Source organism: Lutjanus erythropterus, chromosome 23, assembly GCF_056507025.1.
Source record: "Lutjanus erythropterus isolate fLutEry1 chromosome 23, fLutEry1.hap2, whole genome shotgun sequence".
In the NCBI taxonomy this organism is placed as follows: Eukaryota; Metazoa; Chordata; class Actinopteri; order Lutjaniformes; family Lutjanidae; genus Lutjanus; species Lutjanus erythropterus.
The window spans coordinates 21,371,719-21,397,993 of NC_139339.1; the positions used below are offsets into that span (position 1 = coordinate 21,371,719).

Here is a 26,275-nt window from a genome sequence, read left to right on the forward strand (position 1 = left end):
TGTGTTGTGCTTACAGAGGCATGTCCCCCCTTGATGACATCACCACAACACTTTTCTAACTGGTAAAACTAACAGTGGAAGCACTGCTCGGTGTTGCAACACTCCCTGGTCTCCCCTAAATATTAAAACTTGGCTTCAGCACAACCTGACATATTAACAGCAGTGTATACACATGAAGGAAACTGAAGGAGAGGTGTGTTTTTTACTGAAGAGTGTGACACAGAAGAAAAGGTTAGAAATTGATTTAAAAAAAAATAATGATGGAAAAAAAAACAAAAAACTAAGTGATGAGTGGAGGGACAACCTGTTGCTTTGCTGGAGGCGGAGGGGACATTTCCCAGCAGTGACCACAGAGAATTACATCTCCATGCATCAGCGGGCATGATAATCACACACCCACTTCACACCATCATCACCCACATCTCTGACGCCCAGCCCCGACTGAAGACCCCCGATACACAAGTCAGGAGCGACACGGACGCCAGCAGCGGCTGTTTATCATCACTTCAACACAATTAAGAGATCTTAGTAAAAATTTAAATAAATATCTGGAGTTTTTACAGTCCAAAGAGGAGAAGAGGACAAGTTCACTCAAGAGAAGGAGACTTTTTTTTGGGAAACGATGGCCAACTCGGGAATCCAGCTGTTGGGATTTTTCCTTTCGCTAATTGGCATCGTTGGACTGATCGTCGGGACTATCCTGCCGCAGTGGAAGATGTCCGCCTACATCGGGGACAACATCATCACAGCGGTGGCCATGTACCAGGGACTGTGGATGTCCTGCGCCTTCCAGAGCACCGGACAGCTCCAGTGTAAAATCTACGACTCCATCCTGCAGCTCGACAGTAAGAAGTCCAGTCAGCACTGTTAAAACTGGTTGTTCAGTCTTCATCACCCTGTGGTGGAATGTAACGAAGTACATTTACTCAAGTCGACAGTACTTACTTGTACTTTACTTGAGTATTTTCATTTTGTGCGACTACTTTTACTCCATCATATTTTGGAGGCAAATATTTTACTTTTTATTGCGCGTATTTAAAAGGAGGAATAAAATATTTAAAGTTTTTATCAAAACACAACTTCAGTGTAACTGCCATTAGTACTTTTTCTATTTAGCATACTTTTGTACTTAACTTATCTAATTAATGATTGGTATTACACTTTAGATTTTATATTTATATTAAACTTAGCAGATGTTGTATTGTTATTATTATGTTACAGCAATTTTGGAGCACTCTGGCACAAAAACTTCCATCTGAATTAATAAAGTTCTGTTTCATCTTATCCTAACAAACAGGGCTGGTGAGTTAGATCCATCTAACTGATAATGAGTTTGAAGATTGATTATGAAGAAGTTATTATCCTAATAACTCGTAATGACTTAATAATCCTCAGATTGGTGGTTTAATGTGCATGTTTGCGGGTGAATGAGGGTCCTTGACATGAAAACATTTTGGAATCTGCTGGGTTAATATATTAAAATGAGCCGCAATAGTAATATGTTTGTTCTTTTACTTATATAAAACTTTGAATGCGGGACTTTTACTTAAGGGATAATGCCTGTCAAGGTGTCCACTGTCAGAAATTAATGGACAACATGGAGGCCAGAACCAGTGCATAGCAGACGCACCAGGAAGAGCATTATCTGCTAATAATTTGGAAACCAGCCAAAGACAAAAAAACTTCTGGATTTTGCGGGCTGTTTTTGAGATTGCTTTTAGATATTTTTTGCAATGAGTTTAGGGGAGCAAGTGGAAGTTGCTGTTGTGAATGTTTGTATATGGACAGCTTTGGTCGGTATGGACTCCAGAGAAGCAAGAGTAGTTTGTCCAGTTTGTGGAAAAATGTTGCAGAATTTGGTCAAAATTGCAAAACTGCGTGGAATTCTCAGGGTTTGGTTGAATTTGTGTGAAATGTTGCAATCACAACATTTCAACGTCCTGGAGGGACTGATTAATTTATATTTTCATGAGTTTTGCAAAAAAACTTTTCGCAAGGCGTAACTCACTACCAAAGATACAATATTTCTAGTCCACTCAGCTCATAGAAATGTTTAGCTAAGCTAGGAGCCAGAGAACTAACTTTACACCAGCAAGATTTAAAGTCAAGAAGACTGTGTACAGTCACAAACAGTATGTTTAATTTCATAGTATGTTCAACAAGACTAGCTAGCTATTAGCTATTTAACAGTCACCTAATCAACATCAAGATCTTAATGAACAAATGACAGGCCATGCATACAGCTGGAAGTAGCGAGCTGAATAGCAAACAGAATGTGAGATGATCACTTTTGATACACAGTAACATATCAGTAAGTTCAGAGGAGCAGTGGACTTTTTACATCTTGTGTTAGTTGCAATCTTGTGCTGTTCAGAGTTTTAGGTGTTATTCCCTACTTGTGAGTAGGTCCCCATTATGAGGAATTAATGGACACTTCAATGGATACTTCTTCTGTCACTGCCAGAAGTTGACACTAGCAGGGTGATCGTCACACAATCTCTTATTCATGACTTCAGCTTCTGCACCTGGAGACCCACCTGCCCCCTCAAAACCTCACCTGAGTGAGACATCAATGGACCACACTGTTATCACTAACAAGTTTTCCACCTCAGGGCTCATCACTTCATGATTACTAACCACATAGACACACACTCTATTATCAGTAATTACACTCGACTGTAGTCTGTCACACAGTGGGACACTATCCTCTTCTTCTGAAGGCTTCATGTTATAAAAACAGTGACCCATTCTAGGAATCAAGTTGGAAAGGAAGTAAAAAGTTTAATCTAACTTCCTAAAAGCATTCCGTGGAAACCTCACCCACACATTGTCACATTCTGGGAAACCCTCCCACCTCACCTCCCAACATCCCCCAAACACTTTCAAGCACTAACTCGCTGATCCATGATGAAGCCTCTCGGATGAGTGAAGTTCTATAAGCACAGAAAAACCCAGAGTTGTATCTTTTGTCACTGTGGTCTCTGTAGAGTATGGCTCCAGTGATATCTTGTTTTTCCAGTGTATCCCAATATCTCTGCTGATGTAGGCTACCAGACACAATGTATTTTCTTCTGGGGTCTAATTATATACTAGCTACTATATTGTGCTTACTGCTGTATGCACAGTAGGTTCAATACTGAGCTGAATTACTAACTAGGAAAAAAAAAAGCAACCAGCCTTGGGCCTCAGACCGTCAGATGCCCCAAATGCCCCCCTTTTTTTTTATTTTTTTTTTATCAGTTTGCGATCATCTGATTATATGCACATTAGTTCTGGAAGGAGTTGGACTTAATAATGCAATAATGTGACTGAACTATAATATAGTTGAAGTAATAAGACCCTCAAGTGGTATCTTGTTTGCATTTCTACCTGTCTTGAATACCTGCCTTTTAAAAATCCCTATTTTAAAGGTCCACTTTGTAAGATTTAGGAGGGTTTTATTAGAGAATATGGCAGAGAAGTAATATAATATTCATAAGTATGTTTTCAGTAGTGTATAATCGCCTGAAAATAAGAGTCGTTGTGGTTTTGTTACCTTTGAATGAGTTGTTTATATGTATAGAGGGCGTGGTCATCTTCCATGGAGGCCGCCATGTTGTTCTACAGGATCCCAGAGTGTACAAACTAATTATGGGCTCTTTGTAAGTCATCATAGGATCTCCTTCATGCTTAGAACGGCAGAGAGAGGCAAGGTGTGTGCAATCTTCAAGCTCTCCACTAGATGCCACTAAATCCTACACATTGGTCTTTTAAACTGACTTATTTAAAAAAAAAAAGCAGATTGCTAAATTCTATTGTGTTTGTACAAGTTACCACAATTCAATGTGCACCTGCATGCATATGCGGGTCATAGGTGCACTCCAGTACTTAAATAAATAGCCCTACACCTCTAAATTATATTGTTACCTTGACAAAACATCCTTCTGTCTTCTTGAGATTACGGCATTTAAAACAACCTAAACATATACACTTGAAAAAATATTAATAAAAGTACGAGTACCAAAGAAAAGGATTTATTTATAGTTTTCAGTAGTTGTAATTAGTTACTTCCCCTCCCATGCAGTGTAGTTATTGTGAGTCACACAGTCTGCCACAGACAGCACAGTAGCAATAATATGAACAGTGTGTGCTGTAACTGCAAAAGGAATACTGTGCATCCTGATGTCTATCTGCATTTGCTATATAATCCACCTATTGTTTCCCATGTGTCACTAATTTTTAGAGTTAACCCTTCCTTACTCTCTTCCTCCCTCTCTTCTGGATCCTCTGTCTATCTCTACCATCCCTCCATCCCTCCCTCGCTGCTGGAGTGTTTTGTTTGTTTGGGCAGGGCAGGGACGGCCTAGACTGGCACAGACTGGTTCTAGGTGGAAAGAGGGGGAGAAACGGGGGGTGGGGGTGGGGGGGGAATCACCCTGTGATAGGTTTATAGGGTGCGGAGGGGGGTCACTGACAGATGAGGATCCTAACAGCAGCTCTTAACAGCCTCCACCTCTCACACAGCAACAGATGGGAGGGAGACTGTAAAAGAAAGAGTTTTTCTTTCTGTTTGTGTGTTCATGTGTATCCCATGGTTTCTGTTCCAGGAACAGCTCACATTAAAATGTCCTGACGGGCTGATGTGAATGTAATTCACAACCTCTGGACACACGTACTAAAGCCTCTCTGATAGGTCCAGGCCTGTTTGTTCGGCCTTCCTTATCATTTCCCAGTTTGTGCTTTGCATATACAATACACTCTAAGAAATAAGGGTTCTACAGGAAGGTATGTTCTACCCAGAATCATTTGTTTCTGAAGAATTCCTTTTTTGAAGAAAGGATTCTTTGTGAGACTAAGGGTTCAATTAAGAAGCCTTTTCATCCAAAGAACCCTTTTTAAAAGAAAGAGTTCTTTAAGGATTGTTGAAATCCTTGTGGAACTCTTTCATGAAGGGTTCTTTGGAAGACTAGGGGTTCCATGGAGACCCCCTTCATCCAGCAAATCCTCTTTTGAAGAAAGAGTTCTTCAAGGATTGTTGAAATCCTTGAAGAACTCTACTGTTCTTGGTAGAGCTCCTTGGATGGGTTCTAGAAGAAAGTTTTGAAATATATAAGGGTTCTTAGTGGAACCCCCTATGTGGGTTCTAGATGATAGTGTTGGAATATAAAAATATCCTCAGTAGACACCCTGAGAGGGTTCTAGATGAAATCCTTGGAATGTAAAAAGTTCTCGGCAGAACCTCCTATGTGGGTTTTTATTAGCACCCTTAGAAGGTGCATAGATTCTGGATAGAATCCCCAGAGAGGGTGGGGTGCAAAGTTTCTGGTGAACCACTGCACCATAAAAAGGTTCTCCTTTAGAACTCAAGGGGATTCTGGTTCTAGGTACAACCCTTTATTTTGGGTTCTAAGTAAAAAAAAAGGGCTCCATGTGGAACCTTTGCAAAAGGTTTTATCAGGAACCAAAAAGGGTTTCCCTATGGGGACAAGCTGAAGAACGTTTATGGTTCTAGTTACATCTTTATTTTTAAGAGTGCAGGGTTGATTTCTTGACTTTATGCTCTTTGTGTCGTATTTTTAAGAGTTTTAAACAACACTTCCACATTCCACAAAACAGAAGGCAATCTATTAACTGTCTCCACTAATGGAATCAACACACTCTTCCTGTTCTCTTCTCGTACTTAATCTTTTTTCCTCTTCCTCCCATCTGCTCCAGGTTCGCTCCAGGCCACTCGTGCCTTGATGATAGTTGGCATCATCGTGTCCATCGCAGGTCTGGGTGTGGCCTGTATGGGAATGAAGTGCACCACTTGTGCAGGAAGTGACAAACTACGCAAATCCCGCATTGCCATGACAGGAGGCATAATCCTACTAGTAGGAGGTAAGGACCCAAATGTAAATTATCTTGGTTAGCCATGGAGCTAGCTGCCTAACTGACTAACTCAGCCCTGGGGTGCCAGGAGCCAAACCCTGCAAGAAAACCACCTCTGTACTGTATTCCCTGTCATCAAACGGGCCATCATTGATCTCATTGAGCCCAACCAGACTCAGCTAGATGCTGACAATGCGGGAAAGTTGTGATCAGTGCTGCAATGGACTTAATGATGGTGCTACAGATGTTAGGGGTTAACCAAATTCTTTAAGATACATCCTAAAGAAAATCACCACTGTATCGCCACCAACAGACCAACATTGCCATCCCTAGAACTACACTGCCAGTGTGGCTAAAAAATAATACATAAAACCGCCACTGAGAAAAGTAAAACTGCAGAAAACTGACATATGAGCAGCTGAAATGGTAATGCAATGCAGAGAAAACGACCTAACAGCTGAGTGTTTGCTGACCACATGTTATAGCCACTGTATGGGACCTATGCTAGTCTATATGACTCTAAAAGGACTCTCGACAATCAATACTGATCCGGTTACATAATATTTTATCCAAACCCACCCAGACTCCTGTCATCATCACATTTTTGTTCAGATCTTATGTACATCATATAGTAGGTAGGAGGAGGTTTGATCCCTAGTCCAAAAAGCTTTCCTCCCACTCTCCTGCTGCAGCCCTCCAGAGGTCATTAGACTGAATGAGACCGGTACTCCTGGCACTAATTCTAACATAAGAGGTCTAACTGGCTCTGAAGAGAACAGAAACACTAAAAGCTAATTGTGCAGGAGTCAATAGCTAGCCGCCTGGTGCCTATAAAGGGGATAAAAGCATGTCTGCTCTCTCAGGTTTTGATGATGTGCTGATGCACTGATTGATCTTTGTTGTTGACTTTCTCCCCTCTCAGGGCTATGTGCTATCGTAGCGTGTTCCTGGTTTGCTCATAATGTGATCCGAGCGTTCTATAATCCCTACACTCCAGTCAACACCAAGTAAGTAACCCAAAAACACATTGTGTTCAAGTACTGTAATTAAAGGAAAACTGTCACATTTTTGGGATAGTTGCTTTTTTGCTGTCTTTGCTGAAAGTTAGATGAGAAGATCAATCCCACTCTCATTCTCAGGTCAGATAAATATGAAGCTACAGCTGGGTTATTTCATCTTAGCATAAAGAGTGAAAACGGGGAAACAGCTACCCTGTCCAAAGATAAAAAATAAAAATAAAAAATACACTTACCAGCACTTCTAAAGCTCACCCATTAAAGTGATATTCTCATTTGTTTAATTTGTGCAAAACCCCAAAGTGTAATAATGGTATGTTGTTGTTTTCACAGTTATATGCTTGACTTTTTCTATGCCCACTGATTCATTTTCAATACAGTCAGCCTAGCAGTTTCCCTCTTTCCAGTCTTTATGCTATGCTAAACTAACTGGCTGCTAGCTGTGGCTTTATGTTCAAAAGACATATCTGAGAGAAATATTGATTTTTTTCATTGAATTTTTGGCAAAAAAGTGAATATATATGTGTATATATGGTGCATTTGTATAGATTAACTACCAAAAAGAAGCTAAAATGAGTTCCTCTTAGCTAATGTTATCAAGTTTGAGATGTTTGTGTAACTGACATTACTGAAACAGTTTGTGGGCTGTATGACTCATCTCTGCTTGTGATATTCTTACACTACATTTTAACCAATTTCCCACTAATGACACCTGTGACCACCTGTGATATCTACCATTCACCAAAACTTCTGTCATCTTGGTCTAAGTCCCAAATACATCATGACCATTGCAGGTTTGATTGTTTACAAGGTTTAGAAAGCAGTTTACAGTAAGTCTTTATTTGAAGAGGTGTGCATAAAATTGCCATTACACTGTCATAACCATGAGAGCATAATAACAGTCCTATGTCTTAAGTCATGTTTTGATGCCTGTCATGAACATGACAATCTCTGAATGTTTATGACTGTTGCTGGATTTGGCTCCTGGCACAGAAAATTAGGTGGCTAGCACCAAGGCTAACCTAGCTGACCTTATAACAGTAAGTGACATCTTTTTGACAAGTTCAAATGGTACCACTTTACTTGAGGTTAATTAAAATATGACACACTAATAATGGTCTCATGACAGCCAATTTCAAAACAAACCACATATGACAGTCATGTTAAAACATAAAACGAAGCCGTTTCTTTAAGTTTGATAATGTCACGTTGTCATGACAAAGACATTTTTGGCCTGATTATGGTTTAGTTGTCATAACAAAGACATTGGCTTGAGTGTTGAGATGTCATAATGAAGACATCTCAAACAATGACCCACTGACACTCTTATGCACACTCCTTCAATAAAGTATTACCCAGTTTACTTTTAAACCAAACTTGGTTTGGTTTGTAACTGGAAATCCAAACTTTTATTTTGAAATAATTGATCAGTCCCATCTTTTCTGCTTCAGGTTTGAGTTTGGCGCTGCCATCTTCATCGCCTGGGGCGGCTCCCTCCTAGACGTCCTGGGCGGAGCCATGTTGGCCGCTTCGTGTCCACGAAAGAAACATGTATCCAAGTACCCGCCCATGGCCAGTTCCCGCTCGGGTCCGCCAAGCAGCACTAAAGAATATGTCTGAGAGCGCCCCCTACAGCTTGGGACGAAGCTTTCCTCCTTTCTGCAGCCCCAACAAGGAGTAAAACCGAAGGTGTATGGGAAGTTGTGAATCATAGAGGCAAAGTTTTCTTTTTGTTCAGGCAGGCCTTTGATAACCCCTCGATTATCATGCAGCACTCAATTGTTTGATGAATATCTCTCACCCCGTCCACACATTCCACAATTGTTTACAAGTGATCTTCACAAATGCATTATAATTGGATCCCCCGATTAATAGACAAGCCCCTGGGGTCTTTCCTCTTAAATTGTAGCCTAAATGGTGGATTGTAGCCAACACTTACACCTGCATGTCAGAACCAGCATCTATTAGCGGTTGCCATGTAATTGAAAGTAATCAATTCAAGTTTGGTGGCGAGGCTGCAACTCAGGGTCCTGTACAACAGAGACACAGGGTGACAATACAGTGTTTTATACGAAGTGTTGGTGGTTCTAAAATAGATGCTACAATGAGCAGGGTGTGACTTCACACACAGGGCTCAGTGTGTAGGGTGACCATATCACACAGGCCTTTTACTATGACACTCGCCACAGGTCCTGCAGCTCTTCATACCAGCCTGTTACAAACCCTGCTCACATATGAAATATTTGATCATGTAGTCACTGTGTCATTATCACTCTAATAGCTTCCATATCAGCCACTATGAGATTAAACTGCCTCTATTTATTTTGTCAAACGTAGAGTGAACTATTTGCTCCTGTGTAGATTTATATAATTGCTACTGTAGTTCACTGTGGCCCACTTCTAGCTTTCAGAGATTATTAAATCATATTGTTTTTGTTTTTTTTAAAGATGTTTTACTGTATGCTCTGAACAGTGTGGGCTGTTTTTTAAATGTCATAGTTTTATACACTTGGCTCATCTACTGTAGCAGATAATGGTGTAATGAAAAATGACTGGAAGAAAAATTTAACATGTCCAACAGTACTTAAATAATAAAAGATATTGCAAAATTGTTAATCGTGTGGTGGTCATAAAGCAGTGGATGATTATATGATAGAAACAAAGACAAGGTCACATAAACTCCTTTCTTATAACAGCAAATGCTCCCCACGCTACTTTACTCTCAAAACTCTTCATACAATCCATAAAATCATGTTCGTATTAAAAACAAAAACTGCAAAATCCTCACTCATGACAGCAAAAATAAAGATAACTTTCATTTCCATTAAATGTCACACTTGTTACTTAATGTGGGGAAAAAAACATAAAACTGAACAACATGCTTTTAAGTTTTGTTCAAAATGCATGCTTTTCATTGTTATAAATACTTTATTTGGACATTTTACCTTTCACTGTGCACGATGATGTATTGTGCAAAGTTTGAAGATGTGTACACTATTTTTAGGGTTGTCCTGATACTGATACTGATACTGATGAACTGATACTAGTATCGGGAAATGCTTCTGATACTGCCTAAAATGTGATATTGGGTATGGGTGAGTACGCATTATGTACCAATATGACACCAAACACCAAAATGGGACCCTGCTACTACACAGCAGCATCCATACGCTTTTTTTTCCAGGATGGCAAGTCATGTTCTATGGCATTTACTCTCTGTATGTATTTGTTCATATTTTACAAAGGGTTTAACCTGAACCAGGCCGTACAACACACGGGGTTAGTAGTATACAGCTGTTAAAAAAATTACTCCAATAAAGTAATATCAACAGTTGAAGTCCCTAGCAGGCATACACTGAGATCAAACTTTTTAGTGGAGGCATCAGGTATCTATCTATCTATATCAAACAATATTTGCATATTCATAGATCATAGCTTTTTTCAATGAGGAAGGAGTAGATATTATTTTAAGAAGTCCTAACAAAGTAATTGAACTTTTTTGTGAAAAAAAAAATATAAAAGTTTTATATGTGTGGAGGGGATCTTTCAGTATACAGTATTTAAATCTGCTTAATACTCCTTATTTGCCTGTAATTTACATTGGGCCACATCACACTACTGTAGTATTCTTCCAGGTTAGACACCTTAAAAATGTGTGATAAATCCAGCCTCGGCATGACTGCTGTAATGTCTGTGACCTGATCACACCGCTGAAAACCTCACTTTGGTATTGAAAATGTATATTTTTGGATGAGCTTGAAGACTGTCCTGGACTGTTTTTCCCACATACATTTGCATATCACCAACATCTCAAAAGTTTTTCCCATTGTTGGACTGTACCTCTGCATATACATGGATATTATATATTCACACACTGAATGAGTCAACACTAGAGGCATTTGTCTCCACTGGGAATACAACTTTGACAGAATAAACCCATGCATTCTATGACAAAGCTGTGTTAAAAGTTAGAGTAAGTAATTTAGTAAAAAGTTTGAAAAATTAAATAGAGTTAAATCAATATGGAGATGCAAGAATTAAACAAGTAAATAACTCAAATAAGTTCTTTGAACCTAGTAAGCATAATAGGTGAGTGACGTTAAATTTTTGGCAAACCAATAACAATGTCACAAAGCATTACATTGTTTGCTAGCTAGCCAAAAAGTAAACAAATCGTTACATTGTTTGCTTTGTAGTTAAAATGTTAACACAATGTCACACTGTTTGCAAGCTAACTAAAAAGTTACTTAGCCTAGTTAGCCTACTCATGATGGCTCACCAAAGAAGCTCTATTTCCTCCTTTGAGAAAAACACATTGGCTGAAATAATAGAAGATCAAAACACAGACAACAGAAAACTAAGAAAAACAGACTGCCTGGAAGTAACTGGCAGATTATTAGTAACCCCTTTTTTGCAAAACTTGATTATTTCCAAAACCGGAGAAAAACTGAACACACAACTTAACACACACAACAGAAAAAAACATTAAATAATATAATAATTCACAAAGATTCCACAAAGATTCGTCTTTTATTTCCCGAGATGCATTGTGTGAAAAGTCGACCATTTCCATGCAAATGGTAAACCACAACCCAAACAGAAATCTCTGAGTCAGAGACTGAGCTGTGAAGTGCAGCGCTTCCATAACGCAAAAAAAGTAAAAGTGAACAAGTAACAATTTCACAGCCGACTAAGTAACATGACATCAGCATGAGCCTTTACAGACAGTAATATGTCATTTCAAGGTCCACTGCAATCTTTAAAAAACTCAAAACATCAATGTTAAGATTGTCTCAGCAGTAAGAGCTCATCATAGGCTGCTTGTTTTCATGATCTCATACTGTAATTAATAATTATAAAGTATAGGTTGACAATTATCTTCTATAAATAGTTCACCTGAACCTGAAAGACACAATGAGGCCATCTGGGTGTAGCTTAACAAGCAGATAACAGCTGCGTAACTTAACATAAGTGTTGTTCATTCTAACATGTCTGTGTGCCAATCACAATCCACTGTGGTAACGTGTTAGATAACACCCATGTCTACGATGCATTATAAATATACTAATAATGTGTCATAATCTTGATAAGACATTAGAGTTATAAGCACTCAAATATTCATAATGCTTTACAACATTCATAACACAGTATGAAGTATTTTTTAATAACTTATAAGGTCAAGCTTATGATTATTAGTCAGTCATTGACATTTCTTTTGCAAGGATCATAGTATGATATAACTGTCATAGTTTTAATACATTATAATCATTTTATAATGCATTAGAATTGCTGTTATCATGTGATAAGTATAATACAATGAATAATGTCACTAAAAGTCACTGGATACATGTTCACTGGATGCTTTAAGTAAGTATTGAAATTCCATGATGAAATAACCCTGTAACATATAATAGTTATGATATTCTATTATGCATTATAACAGTGATTAGAATGCTATGAGAATTTTAATACACTATGATATTGGCAAAGAAAATGTCAGTGACTGACCAGGAATTATGACCTCATAAGTATATCTGAAATTTTTGCAAGGGTCATTGTTGTAATACAATTTTATAGTTTAATAATGCACTACAATCCATATTACAATGCATTATAATGTGATAAAAAGTTACTCTGTGTAGGCACTGGGTATTTTAAGTGAAGTAATGAAATTCCTAATGAAATAACCCTGACATAATCATTGTAGCCTTATATAGTGCATTATAACAGTGCTTATAATGTATTATAAAATGATTAGGCTATTATTTATTGAGCTATGACAAATATAATACACTATGGTCATTGCAAAAATGTCACTATGTGACTATACTTTTTTGCAAGGATCATAGTGTATTATAATTGTGATAGTTGTAATCCTTTATAATCATGTCTAATGCACTATAATTGCTGTTATTTATTTGTATTCTACTGTAATGTGATTGTAAGTTACTCTAAATCATCACTGGGTACTTTAAGTGAAGAATGAAATTCCCTTATGAAATAACCTTCTGCCATACAAGAATTCTAACACTGACAGTGATTATAATGCTTTATAAAATGATTAGAAGGTATTACAGCTATGATAATTACAATAAACTATGCTCCTTGCAAAAAAATTCAGTGAGTGACCAGCAATTATGAAGCATTATGACACTTGGCCTTACAGTATAAGTCATAAAATACTTTGTAATGTATTATAAAGAGTTATGAACATCTATGAGTGCTTTGTAAATATATAGTGCTATAAGCAGATTCTAACACATTATAAGTATGTTCATTGTGCATTACAGATATGGGGTCATAGAAAGTATTAGCTTCTTTTTAATTATCAATCTGACATAGCATCAAATATCATTTGGCAAATTATTTAAAACATTTAGGACTGTTCATGTCTTTTATCACAGTTGTCTGGCCAACTGGGAAACCCTGCCTGTGAAAACAAACCAAACCTCCATAAACCTGTGGTTGTTTACCTTATTTTACTGCTGAGTCTGCAGCTCGAGCCAACAATGAGCTTATAGGAAAATGCTGACTCTGCATGATCTAAAGAGCATAACGGTGGTGTGGTTTGAACTACTACTACAACTACATAGCCCTTAATAACAGGATACCAGTTATGATGCTTTAACAGACTCCATGCATAGAATTCTGCAACATGTCACTGCACATAACAGGCATTCCCACAAAGTGCACCATTTGGAAACGTAATAAATCTCAGTTCTAGACGACTGAAGCGATTTCCATTCAGAAACAAGTAAAAAACATGTAGAAGCCATAACAACACAACAAAGTGTTTCTTCTCGTTTTTTAAACAATAAATAATTAGCAGTAGTTTTTTTTAGCGAGCTTTCATCCACTGGATAATAGTACACCACTTGCATCAGTGTGAGAGTAGAGAATGATAGTCATTGCACAACCAAAGCTTAACATTTCACCTGTGTGGTACACATTAAAAGGCTCGTGTTCCGTCACGCAGCCAACCCACAATCAGGAACCCCCACCGTACAAACACGCAGGAGAGAGGCTGCTTTTCATCTAACCGTTTGCTCAGTGCAACTTTAAAAATGTAGCCCTTGTGAAGAAGCTTTGAAAAATATAGACACTTTCTTCCAATCTTTCTCAAGTCCTGAAAGCCTACTGCCTACCGAGGTATAGAGTAGAGGGCGATGCAATACAATTCATTCACAGTCTGACCAAAGGTAAGTTAAATAAACACTATGTACAACAATCAGGGCCTAGGCTTCAGCTGGCGCTAAATGAGCCACTTGTTGTGCCTTGTTGAGCCATGAGAAGCTTCAGACAGGAGGACACTTGACGGGCTCGAGGCCAAGGTCACTGACGGGGAGTTTTGGCGTCCCAGGGGAATTTTCTTTTTTGGCACTTCTTGGTGAAGTTTTAGGAGATGGGCGACAGGGATACAGGGCACTGCCCGTTGTTGTTCATGATGTCATCCAAGTCTTCATCGTCCAAGTCCACTGCGGAGGAGAGGTCAAAGGTCAGAAATGTGTTCCTTGACATAAGGCGGTCAAAGGTATCAATACTTTAATAGGACATGTTTAAAAAAGACTATCCATTAATCATAGTATTGAAAGTACTGAAGACCTCAGTTCAATCCAGTCCTGCCAAAATTCTCGTATCGTGACAGCTCTACCTCTACTGTTGGAACAGTTTCTTTAAATATTTTAAAACCTCAGGATACCATCCCTCCTCCCAGGCTAGCAGTTTCCCCTTGCCTCCAGTCTTTATGCTAAGCTACGCTAACCAGCTGCTGGCAGTTGCTTAATATTAAACAGACAGTATTGACAGTGGTATCAATCCTCTTGTCTAACTCTCAGCAGCAATGCAAATATGGAACTTTTCCTAAGATGTCAAACTATTTCTTCAAATATTTTTCTACCTGTGATCACCATCTCTTCCTTCAATGCTGCAGTGTTTGCAGATTAAAGGAGAGACAGTCAGTTGCTACTTGCAAACGCACCACATTGATTGTTGAGTCTCATACCCAGAACATCGAATACCAATGATTTCAGTTGAAAATAAGTCCCACACACAGCAAAATTATGAGAAAATAAAGAGGTACCGGGACAGGATAGGGTCTGTACAAATGCTGCTACCCCACACACTTCTGGTTGGTTGTGGGTTATGAGTCTATGCATTGCTTTTTGGGAAATTCCACATAGTTTGGTTTTAGATTTACAAGATATTTCAGATATGCCTAATTGAAGACTGCTGACATTTAGGGCTGCAACTATCAGCTACATTTTGAAATATCTATTTAATATTCACCAAATATTACTCAGATATGGCAATCAAAATGTGTCTTCTCACTCTCAGAGCATAGACGGGGCATGGAGGTAATAAAAAGTTCTATTATTGATCTCAGAATGATCGTCACTGCAGCCCTAAAAACCTTCCATGTGCAGAGAATGACTAACCATTGCGTGCATTCAGTAATTTGTATGCAGTCTGGGTATCCATGGTTTACTCTCATCATCTGATTATTGATCTCGGAACCCTTTAGCTATCATCTGATGACAATTTTGCCACTTGAAGCATTAGCAACTTGAGTCACAAGAAAGGAGCTGGAGGCTAATCTCTATGAAGACATATACCCATATGAAATATAAGCTGTTTTTTTTTTTTTTTTTTTAAAGCTAAATCATTGTCAGACAAGTACCAAAGGGTTCCGAGATTGCATTTCAGGCAATATGTTGCTTCTTTCACTCTTTGCATGCAGCCAAAGCCTGCTGAAACACGATTAGTCAATTCTTCTTTGACTACAAACGGACTACAAACCAGAATGCTTCCAAGACCAAAATCTTGTCCTGTGCCTAAAGATTCTGTGTTCATATGCATATATCTGTTTCTAGACATTATCTGATTATTATTTCTAGCATAAAATGTTTCCTTGCAGGATAGAGGTTTACGTCATACACCTGCACATGTATTAACAAGCCTGCCCTGAGGACCTCATATGAATGTTTTCCCTTACTTTTTCATATGGCTAATTACCTAAACAAAACAAAAAATACCTAACAAATTCTACTTCCTCTTTAGCTCTGATGAGTCCTGATGATCTTCAGGTCCCCATTTGGGAACCACTCAATGTTGAAAGCAGATCAGTGTATTTAGTACTTGTTTTTTATCAGAAGTATAATAATGACAACTTTTAATCAATTTTTGTACAAAAAAAACCTGTAAGTATTGATGCCCAGAACTATTTGACTAACATGTGGATCAAGGACCATTTACTGTCATATATTGTGAAACACAAGTAAAGGTTTCTCTCCCACGACAGATTAATTGATAATGCGTTATGTTTCCTCTGAAAAGGGATGCTGAAATGAGTTGTTGCGTTATAGTTTTTGTCATCGATACTACTGTTTTTAATCAGTTGGCTTATATATCAGCCATATTGGCCTATCACAGCTGTATCAGTCTACAACTTGTACCTAGATGAAAACTTTTTGACTAGAACACGATGCAGGTTGCTTTCATTTGTTGGCTTTAGAGGCAGAGTTCTGTGCAGGCAAGTTATTTGTAGTTATTTACATTTAAATACCAATGAAAGTTTACAGTGTCAGTCCTTGATATTATTTTGAACAGTAAAGTTATTGTTAAATTGTACAGCCTCCATTACATATCTTTGTGTTGTGTATTTGAGAAATATTCTATGTTCTGTATTTTGTATAGTTGCTGTCAGGCAGAAAACTTGTATGTCCAAAACTGGTACTTTTCAGGAAATTTTAAAAAACAGTGTTTTTAAAGTAACTGAATGCTGTTCATTCAAAGTTAGTAGCTCTTTTTAATACCTTCCAGTGATTAAATAACAGGGTGTAATGCATTACGTGTGACAGGATTATGTAATCGGGATATTTAAAAAAAAAAAAAAAAAAGGTACCTGTAATTCATTACAGTTACTGGAAAAACTACCACAGATAACAGTTTAGTAACATATTTGGTAAAAATTTTGTCTTAAAATCAGACAAGAGGACCAACATCACAGTACAGAGACAGTTCTGCCTTCAGCTGTGAAAATACTGTCATCATCCAAGACTGGACATGTGATTTAAATAAACACTGAATGTTAAAGGTAGGGCCAGTCGCTAACGTTAGCTACACAGAAATACAGTTAGTTGGCTAACCTCTCAATGCTACTACTGAAAAAATATTTTGGTCAGTTTACTTTAACTGTAATCTACAGGTGCATTTGTACATAACAAAACTTCACATCGAACATATAACATATTAGCCTAAAGAATCTGAACAAATCAAAATGTAACAGAAAGTAATCAGGTTACATTACTTTAATATTGTGATACTTGGATTAGGTTACTGACTACATTTTTAACAGGTAATTAGTAACTGTATTGGACTACATTTTAAAGTACACATCCCAAGCCTGCCAGTAGCATTAATTTATGAAAAAAAAAAAAAAAATATGGAGATACAAAGTTTGTGCAAGCCAGCGACCATTCTATATTCTGTATAAAGAATGTCAGCTAATGTACTGATGATATTTTTTTAAATCCCTAATATTGGTATCTGCATCAGCCCCAAAAATCCAGTATCAGTCAGGCATTTTTTTTTTATTTATTTATTTTCACAGCAGCCATTTTGCATGATGGTTGTTAGGTAAACACAGGTGTTACCAATGATACTAATTATAGTTTATTGTGGATGTTGACTCACTGGACAGGCTCTGCTTGACTACATGGGTTGGGACCTTAGTATCACTGCGGTGTTCAGCTCACTATTTTATTTCAGTTTAGCTGCTGTTAAAGAAAATAAATAAATAAATATATCTATTGGGAGCTGTGAGTCAATGGTGTTTATTTCAATTGTATCAGTATATGTTTGTTTGTGGATCCAAAACAAACAAACAGCTTTAACAGGTGGAGTCTCTCACCTTTCTTGGATCTTCCGATCTGGCCCAGCTTTGGTGCCCTCTGCCCGAGCCTCTGCGGGTTGGCCCCGCCGCCGTGCCCGTTGACCTGCGGGTGTCCCGGGTTGTACTGGCCCGCCGGGCCGGGCTGCCTCGGCGGCCCGCTGGGCGGGATGAGCTCTGGGATCCCCGAAGCTCCGTACATCTCTACTGGTAGGCGTCTTCTCCTGACCGGCCGCTAGATGTCCACACAGCCCGGGCTTTTTATCGAGTGGAAAAGCTGCTCACTTCCGCAATGGCATTCAACAATGAATGTATGAATTACAGACGACAAAATGTTGTTTGTAACAAAGAGAAAGTCCTCGCAGCCTGTGAAAGAAAGTAAATGATCGAGTCAGAAATAGCTCTCCTGCGTCAGAGAGCGGCCAGCTTCTGGCGAGTGCGCACACACACTTCTCCGCTGTTTATACTGAAACAAGCGATGTATTCTCGTGTGTTTTCCACTGTTTCCACTAACAGGTGTAGTAAATGCCTTCCTGGCCGTTACAATAGCCGAACAGAATCACAATAACATGTTTTCCGCTTGATTTCCTCACTATAATAAAGTGATTTTCCAGCCGCTTCCAAAACCAACACTAACTGATCGCTTTCTGTGTGATTCTGTAAAAATACTGTTAAATATGATGAATGTGAGCTCACCTCCTCCTCAGCGAGGCCGCAGTAAAGAGCTGAATCCGGTAAAAGCGCCTTCTGAGAACACTGTTGTTGTTTATCACAGCTCTCTCTCTCCTGGCACAGCACCGAGGAAGCGTCGATTTAAAGGGCCCTCTCGTCGTTTTCTCGGCCTTGGGGATTTCCTCGTATTGTGTCTTGACTCATAGCGGCGGTGCGGACGTCACCGTGCGCCTGATATACGGGACAGTGCTGACACTTCGGATTATACAGCGGAGGTGTGCCAAAGTTGCGAGGGCGCACTGCGTAATTACGCACCTTCAGTAATGAGAGTGACTCAGGAGCCAGCCAATGACAGACCCGGCTCAATAATCCCCCCATACATAACACAGAACACATGTAAGGCTTTATGTCACAGGTTCAAGCTCACGTAACTGCACCTCAGTCCATACAGAAAATAAGGCATTTCTTACAAAGAAAAAAACAAAAAAAAAATGTTACAAAGAAAAATCAGCAGGGGAGACCGGGGTCAGTTGTAACAGTTTTTATATTTTTTTCAGAACTCAGACCACTTGTAATACACTTGTCATCTTTTCTTGTAAGAAACATAATTTATGTGCACTACATAATGATTGATATCTTTTTACAAAACTAAATAAGAATTATCGTTTAAAAATATATATTTTGATTAGCAATAAGAGAACTCTGAGCAACTTTAAAATATAAAATGGCTGCTAACTATGACGAAGCTGTGAAATGAAAAAGAAAAAAATGAATATTTTGTCATCTCCATAAGATGAATTTCTCAAAAGGAAAATCTGATGGAGCTGACATTAAATAAATAAATTAATCACGAAGAGGTTGGCCTGTTACAAGGTTTAATTGCCAAGAGTTCGATCTTTTAAAATATTAATGATTAATCATTAGTCGATTAATCGATTAAAAACATATTCCTGGATATTTATTCAATTGTCATGGCAGTAGTCGCGCCTCATTTGACATTGTTTTGTCTGACAGAGCCATTTGGTGATGGAGAGAATTTCTTAGACTTAAAATAAGAAAAAATGACAAAAATCCTCAGAAAAAATTGAAATTGAGGGAAAAAAACATTTTGTATCTTATAAATTTCTAATGATGATTAATGATGATAAAGATAATTAATTGTTAGTGTTTTAAACTACTGGTCAAGAAAAATGTCCAAAATTTGCAACCCTAGTTTGGAGAGGAGACTGTGACCACGGAGCACAACAGAGCAGGAGTCATTCAGACTGAAGATTTGGAGAAATAGAAACCTCTGTTGATAACGCATAAAATATCAACAGTTAAAAGTAACCAATACTCTGAGTAGTTTCTGAGGCAAATACTTTGTACTTTTACTTAAGTATCTTTCTAACACCAGTACCTTTACTTGTAACTGAGTAATATTTTAGCTTGAGCTTATTGGGTACATATTTTCAGTACTTCAGGTGTGTGTCCTGCTTTTCGTGCATTTATTGTCACAACAGTAACATTCCATTTATTATAAACTGACTGCACAGGACAGGCTCAGACGAGACTTGGTTTTAACACTCAAACATCAAATGTTATGATGTTGTTGTGCAAATACTTCTGAATTCCTTGAAGCATTGTTAACGATGTGATCCAGGGTGACTGAACCAAAAAAGCCAGGGATCATATTGATTGTATCTCAGCTGAGATGCTGGCTGTCAATGCGAAAGTTCAAACCAGGTTTTGCATCATTGTGCAACTATATGCATTTTTGTGCATGTGGGAAATGTGTTATCTCTGTGTTCATCGCATTTTATGGTCGAGATTATCAAAGAATAAAAAAAGCCCCCCTGAGACTTGCCAAGACTGATCTGCCCGTACACACGTCAATGTGGGTCAGTATATAATCGTCAGAGTTTGAACAATTTGAACACTCTGTCGTGAACGGAGCAAATAGACGTCCATCATGTCCAGGATCATAGGTGTCACTCTCCTGCTCATCATTCTGGTCGACAACTTCTGTGACGGTGAGAGCACAGGTAAATACAAAGAGACTTTGTTTTTTAAATGTTTCTGCATTGATGCTTCTCATGATGTAAAATGTACTTAACATCAGAATAAATAACTGATTAATCTTGTAAAATCTACGTAACAAGTGAATGTGTATTTGACAGTGAGTGTCTTACAGTCATTTTGCAAATGTGAACCTTAAACGTAGAAAAAGAGCCTGATCTTTATGATGCTGGGTCTCCTGTTTTCTGCCATAACAGTAGTACAGTGTGTTATCAAGTAAAGCACACAAAAATGCAGTAAAAGACCTGAGTTTCTGGTGTGAATTTCAGTTCAAACCTCTGCTCTCACTGCAGGAAATATTAAGTGTCCCTCCCCACTCCCTCCCACAAATGAGACACACGGTAAATTTCATGTGACCAGAGTTCACATCCGTGAGTGCAGGTGCCAAGGTGAGTGTCTTTCATATATTTTAGTTAAAAATTTGCAAAGGTGTAAGTCAGCTAAATAATAGAGGAAGGACCTGGTTATCATAACACTGTATTGGGGTCTTGTATTTTTGACAAAATGTTGTCACGTAAAGCAGACACAAAGGTATTAAAAGTTGTTAAAATCCATGATTTCCATGATATGAATTTTCAAAAAAAATTTCATCCTCTTTCCTCATTAGTTCTTTCCAATGGGAAAAGATGGTGTCGCTCCCTACGATTTCCCACAAACCCTGATGACAAACAAGATCTGATCAAGTGCTTGTGCAGCCAAAAAACCCAACAGAGTGAGTGAACTGACATTGTATGTGGGAGTGAGATAGAGATTTTCTCTTTTCTGTGTTAATATTCAGTAAACATGTTTAATTTGTTGCCACTATTTGTTTTTTTTTCTCTCTTGATCTGTAGAGTTTCCAGAGTTACAGGCAATCTGCAGGTCATGGCATTCTAATGTCTCAACCCCACTTTGAATGAGTGGAATTATCCAGAGAGGCCAGAAGTGAGGGTCTTTGAACACATTTTATCTAATCCTAATCCCTCATCCAGCACCTCACCTAACAGGATCAAACCACCACATCACTGCACTGTCACAATAATGTTAACCATTAGATCCCATTATGACCTGTCACCAAGAAACAAGATATGAAATCACTTTACATACATCACATTATACACCACATCATGCTCAGTAATATATGTCTGTGTCCTTTCAAGTATTTCAAATAAAGAGATTTTATGTTTATCAAAGACTGTTTTGCGTCTCTGTTTGTGTATGTTTGAATTTGATGAGATGAGAAGACTGACACCAAACTCATGTTTGCACAGATATGAATCAATATGAAGCTACAGCCAGCAGTCAGTTAGCTTAGCTTAGCACAAAAACTGGACCCAGGAGAAGTATGCGTGGCCAGATTTTTGTGTTGAGTAAGTAAACAGCCTAATAGTATTACAAAGACAGATGCTATTAGCAGTAGCTTATAAATCACTGCTATTTGCACCTGGGGTGGAATGGGCAGCGTGGCTATTTACACCTGACATTGCAGACAAGCACCCAGGTGCCTGTAGCCAACAATAGTATTAGCACCCAACACATTGCATATCTAACCAAGTAGTTTTGTTACTTAATCCTAATCATGGAGTTTTGGTTCCTTCTGAAAGTTATAGCTCTAGAAGGGCAGTGTGACAAATTTATAAGCTATCCCTTAGTGATGTGCTCCGTTCATCCTGTCACAGTTGTAGCTTAATTAGGCCAACATTGTGCTTTTTGCAGTGTAGTTCACATCTAGGCTACTTGTTTAAATTACACCATTAGTTTAAAATTATCGCAATAAAAAATTCATTATGAAAACATTTCTGTGCAGAACACATCATGATAGTGCTGTCATTTAATCTGTCTATTCATGATTGTAGGCTAAAAATATAGAACACATCCATAACACTGATCCAATTCAAAAAAAGAAAAAAAAGAAAAAGCAGAATTTTATTTTTTTATGTAATGGAGCTAACTAAAGAACTAACTAAAATAGCTTTTCTGGTTAGACTATAGTTGCCTGTACCCAAGACTGACCCTCAGAGCTGAGCGCTGCCAACAGAGGAGCACAGTGCTGACACAGACCTAAACATGGGTCTGCCGCTACAGGTCCCTACTGTGTAACGACAACAAATATTAAGCTTTTGTGCTCCCAAGTTTTGGTGCTGAATCCTAAACAAGCAATTTTGGTGCCTATTTACTAACCAAGTAGTTTTAGCACCGAAACCTACCCAAGTCACTTTCGTACTTAACCCTAACTAAGTAGTTTTGGTGCCTAGTCCTAACTAAGTCAAAAAAATCTAAAGTCAACATTTAAATCCTAGTCTTCTGGGGCAAGGTCCTATAAACCATCTGCCACAATCTATTCTCTGCTGAGACTCAGTCGCTGTTTATAGCCAAACTAGGGTACTGGGTGTAAATAGTTGAATAGCTGCCATGTGATTATTTTCACACAGATGTACCTTCATTGTCAAAACACCCTTCCACCTATAATAGACTGACTGCACAGAACAGTCTCATTTTTCTGAATGTGAGTTGTGTGTAATTGAATCAAAATGCTTATCAGCCACTCTGTCTGTTGGAGGCGTATGATGTCCTGAGCATCTGATGTGGCTGTGGGGGTATGTTGAACCAGAAAGGCCAGAAAAAAAACAAAAAAAACATCTACTACATCTATATCTCTAACAACCTGAATATGCTGTTTGTCACTTCAGGGAAAGTTCAACCCATGTTTTCCGATCTGCGTGCATCTGATTTCCTGTTTGTGTGTGAGAATGTGTTATCTCCATCTCATTTTAGGGATGAATCCATGCACAGTTGAGAGATTATAAGAAAAAATACCTTAGACTTGTCAAGACTGATCTGCCCATGACCCACATCAGTTTGGGGTTGGTATAAAAATTGTCAGAGATTATCCTGTGGAATAATTTGACGACCTTGTCGTGAACGGAGCAAATAGACGTCCATCATGTCCAGGATCATAGGTGCCACTCTCCTGCTCATCATTCTGGCCAACAACTTCTGTGACAGCAACAGCACAGGTAAATACAAAAAGACTTTGTATCTGAAATGTTTCTGCATAGATGCTTGTAAAATCTACATGTCAAGTAAATTTGTATTTGACAGGAAAGTGGTTGATAAGTGATGTATTATTTTTCCACATAAATGATTTCTTGCTATTCTCTTTTTCTGCTGCGTACAGCTCCACATACTCAATTTCATGTGACCAGAGTTCACATCCGTGAGTGCAGGTGCCAAGGTGAGTGTCTTTCATATATTTTAGTTAAAAATTTGCAAAAGTGTAAGTCAGCTAAATAATAGAGGAAGGAACTGATCATCATGACACAATACTGGGGTCTCCTATTTCCTACCATTGCTACATAATGTTGCCAAGTAAAGCAGACAAAAAGGTATTAAAAGTTGTTAAAAGTCATGGTATAAAATTGAATTTCATCCTCTTTCCTCATTAGTTCTTTCCAATGGGAAAAGATGGTGTCGCTCCCTACGCTTTCCCACAAACCCTGATGACAAACAAGATCTGATCAAGTGCTTGTGCAGCAAAAAAACCCAACAGAGTGAGTGAACTGACATTGTATGTGGGAGTGAGATAGAGATTTCTCTTTTCTGTATTAATATTCAGTAAAAAAAAATTAATTTTTATTTTTGTTTTTTGTTTTTCTTTTAAATGTAGAGTTTCCAGAGTTACAGACAATCTGCAGGTCATGGCTCCCTAATATTTCAACCCCACTTTGAATGAGTGGAATATGGCAGAGATGCCAGGAGTGGAGGTCCTTGAACACATCTCATAATACATCACCACATCACTACACTGTTGCATGATGTTAATCATTACACAACATTATGTCCTGTCACACAAGGAACTAGATACCAAATTATGTAAGATAATTTAAGAGATAACATAAGATGGAAATACATCACATTGTACATCACATCATGCTTGTAATAAAATATACATGTCTGTGACCTTAGAGATATTGTAAATAAAGACAAGTTTTCTAATACAGAGACTTTGCTTTGTTTCTTTGTGTATATTTCAGTGTGAGTGGATCTCAGCAGTAGTTTAACAGTTTGGTCAATATGTTTTCTCACTTTCTGTTGTGACTTAGATGAGAAGATTGATATCAAACTCATATCTGTACAGAGAATATGAAGCTACAGCCAGCAGTCGATTATCTTAGCTTAGCACAAAGACCAGAACCAGGGTAGGACATAGACCGAAGTGTAAAAACATAAAATAGCTGTTTTATTTGGGTTATGTGCTGGATTATTATTTCTTAAGCTATTTACTATTTTCCTACTTTCTGTCTTGATAGCTAAGCTCACCGGCTGCTAGCTCCAAACTGTTTTTTGTTTTTTGTTTTTTACTGCAAACAACAAACAACACAACAAAAAGCTGTTTTATGAGGTTATGTGCCTGATTACTTCTAAGGCTGTTTTTCTACTTCCTGTCTTTTGCTAGCTGAGCTAACCAGCTGCTGGGTCCATGTTTTCAATACAGATGTAAGAATAATGAAGGTTCTGTTCAGATCGAACAGACTCAGGGTGCTGCTGTTGTGCGTTTTGGCTCACTGGAAAGGCTCTGCCACACTAAATGGAACAGGACCTCGATTTGTATCACTGGTAACACCTGTCTTTACCACACTATTTCATATCAAAATGGCTGCAGAGATCTCTGAGGTCTGTGTTGAAGTATTGCCTGATCGTGTTCTTTACTGAAATGGTTCTGTCCTGTTAGCTCAACTTTTTATTTGTTTCCAATTGCCCAAGATGTTTCTTCTTTTAAATGTTTCATTATTCTTTATTATGATCTACTTTCTTACCTACCATGAATGTCACCTTGTTAATCAGCTGTTTGATCATCTGCGTCAGCTGCAGCCCTTATGGGACAGGAGACAGGTTTTTTCTTGATGGGGGTAGGTTTCACTCCATTGGGTCTTTCCTGTTTCACTCTCTTCCATCAGGACAATGAGATCAGATCAAATGAGCAGATATCACAATAGAGGTGTTTTTCATGTTGCACTGCTTCGTTGCAAATTATCTCGGAAACCATTACATGTGAAGCAATTTCGTATGGTGCAATTCAGTTTGCTTGTGTAAATCTTCTCATTAGACTCACTTCCGATGACATGATTCGCTGTTTTATAAGTGCTCTGTGATGACATTTTGTGATTTTGTGTGCCTCTTACTCAACTGTTACATATCAGGAGTGGTGTGACTCTCAAATTAAAATACCCTTCACTGTAAAAAACATACAGGAATTAAATAAAAATATTCACATTAAGTCAAGGAGAAAAGATTATCCATATATTTATGCATTTGTTTATTCAAGTTAATGAACTTTAAAATTTCTATTTATTTGAAGAACACATCTGAACTCATAAAGAGCCTTTTGACCTTTTTTGAGTTTGGAATCAAACCAAAACTTTCAAGTTTTGGAATAAACTAAACAAAGTTTTGCCACCTCATGATCTTCACTTGAGATAATTTAGTTTTCTTCTTGAATCTTTAGAAACTCCCCCAAAATTTGTGTTTGTACTCTGACATTTTTGAAATACAACTTTGGGGGGTTTATAGAACTCAAAGATTCAATTCAATTATCTCAACAAAACATTATAAGTTGGTAAAAACTTTTCAAAATGTGAGATTTTGAGGTGTGCTTAAAAATAAAAAAATCTATTGAATTTTTGAATTTTTCATTCATTTCATTTTTGCAGTGTACAGCTGAACTGGTTTACTGACTAAAAAAAAGTCTTTTTGGTTTGAATCATTATAAAATTACCTCAACTCATTTTCAAATTCAGTTAACTTAAACTTT

General features: G+C 38.0%; 1 protein-coding gene and 1 long non-coding RNA gene across 2 annotated transcripts; one reads left to right on the forward strand and one right to left on the reverse strand.

The window, feature by feature from the left end:
- Window positions 1-270: 270 nt before the first annotated feature.
- On the forward strand, window positions 271-9,482 carry cldn7a (claudin 7a). The gene is made up of 4 exons (XM_084712571.1): window positions 271-845; window positions 5,695-5,859; window positions 6,773-6,857; window positions 8,318-9,482. The coding sequence occupies exons 1-4, from the start codon at window positions 623-625 to the stop codon at window positions 8,484-8,486; spliced, it is 642 nt and encodes a 213-aa protein (XP_084568697.1). The 5' UTR covers window positions 271-622; the 3' UTR covers window positions 8,487-9,482.
- A 1,895-nt stretch (window positions 9,483-11,377) lies between these two features.
- Window positions 11,378-18,692, reverse strand: LOC146306111 (uncharacterized). Its single transcript, XR_014769118.1, has 3 exons — window positions 18,451-18,692; window positions 17,776-18,120; window positions 11,378-14,341 (listed from the first exon to the last, which is right to left on the reverse strand). It is a non-coding gene; the product is annotated as an uncharacterized LOC146306111 (long non-coding RNA).
- Between the last annotated feature and the right edge of the window lie 7,583 nt (window positions 18,693-26,275).

Coding starts and splice junctions, on each gene's coding strand:
- cldn7a (XM_084712571.1), top strand. CDS start 623: ATGGCCAACTCGGGAATCCAGCTGTTGGGATTTTTCCTTTCGCTAATT. Junction 5,860..6,772: donor CATAATCCTACTAGTAGGAG/GTAAGGACCCAA, acceptor CTCCCCTCTCAG/GGCTATGTGCTATCGTAGCG. Junction 6,858..8,317: donor TACACTCCAGTCAACACCAA/GTAAGTAACCCA, acceptor TTTCTGCTTCAG/GTTTGAGTTTGGCGCTGCCA.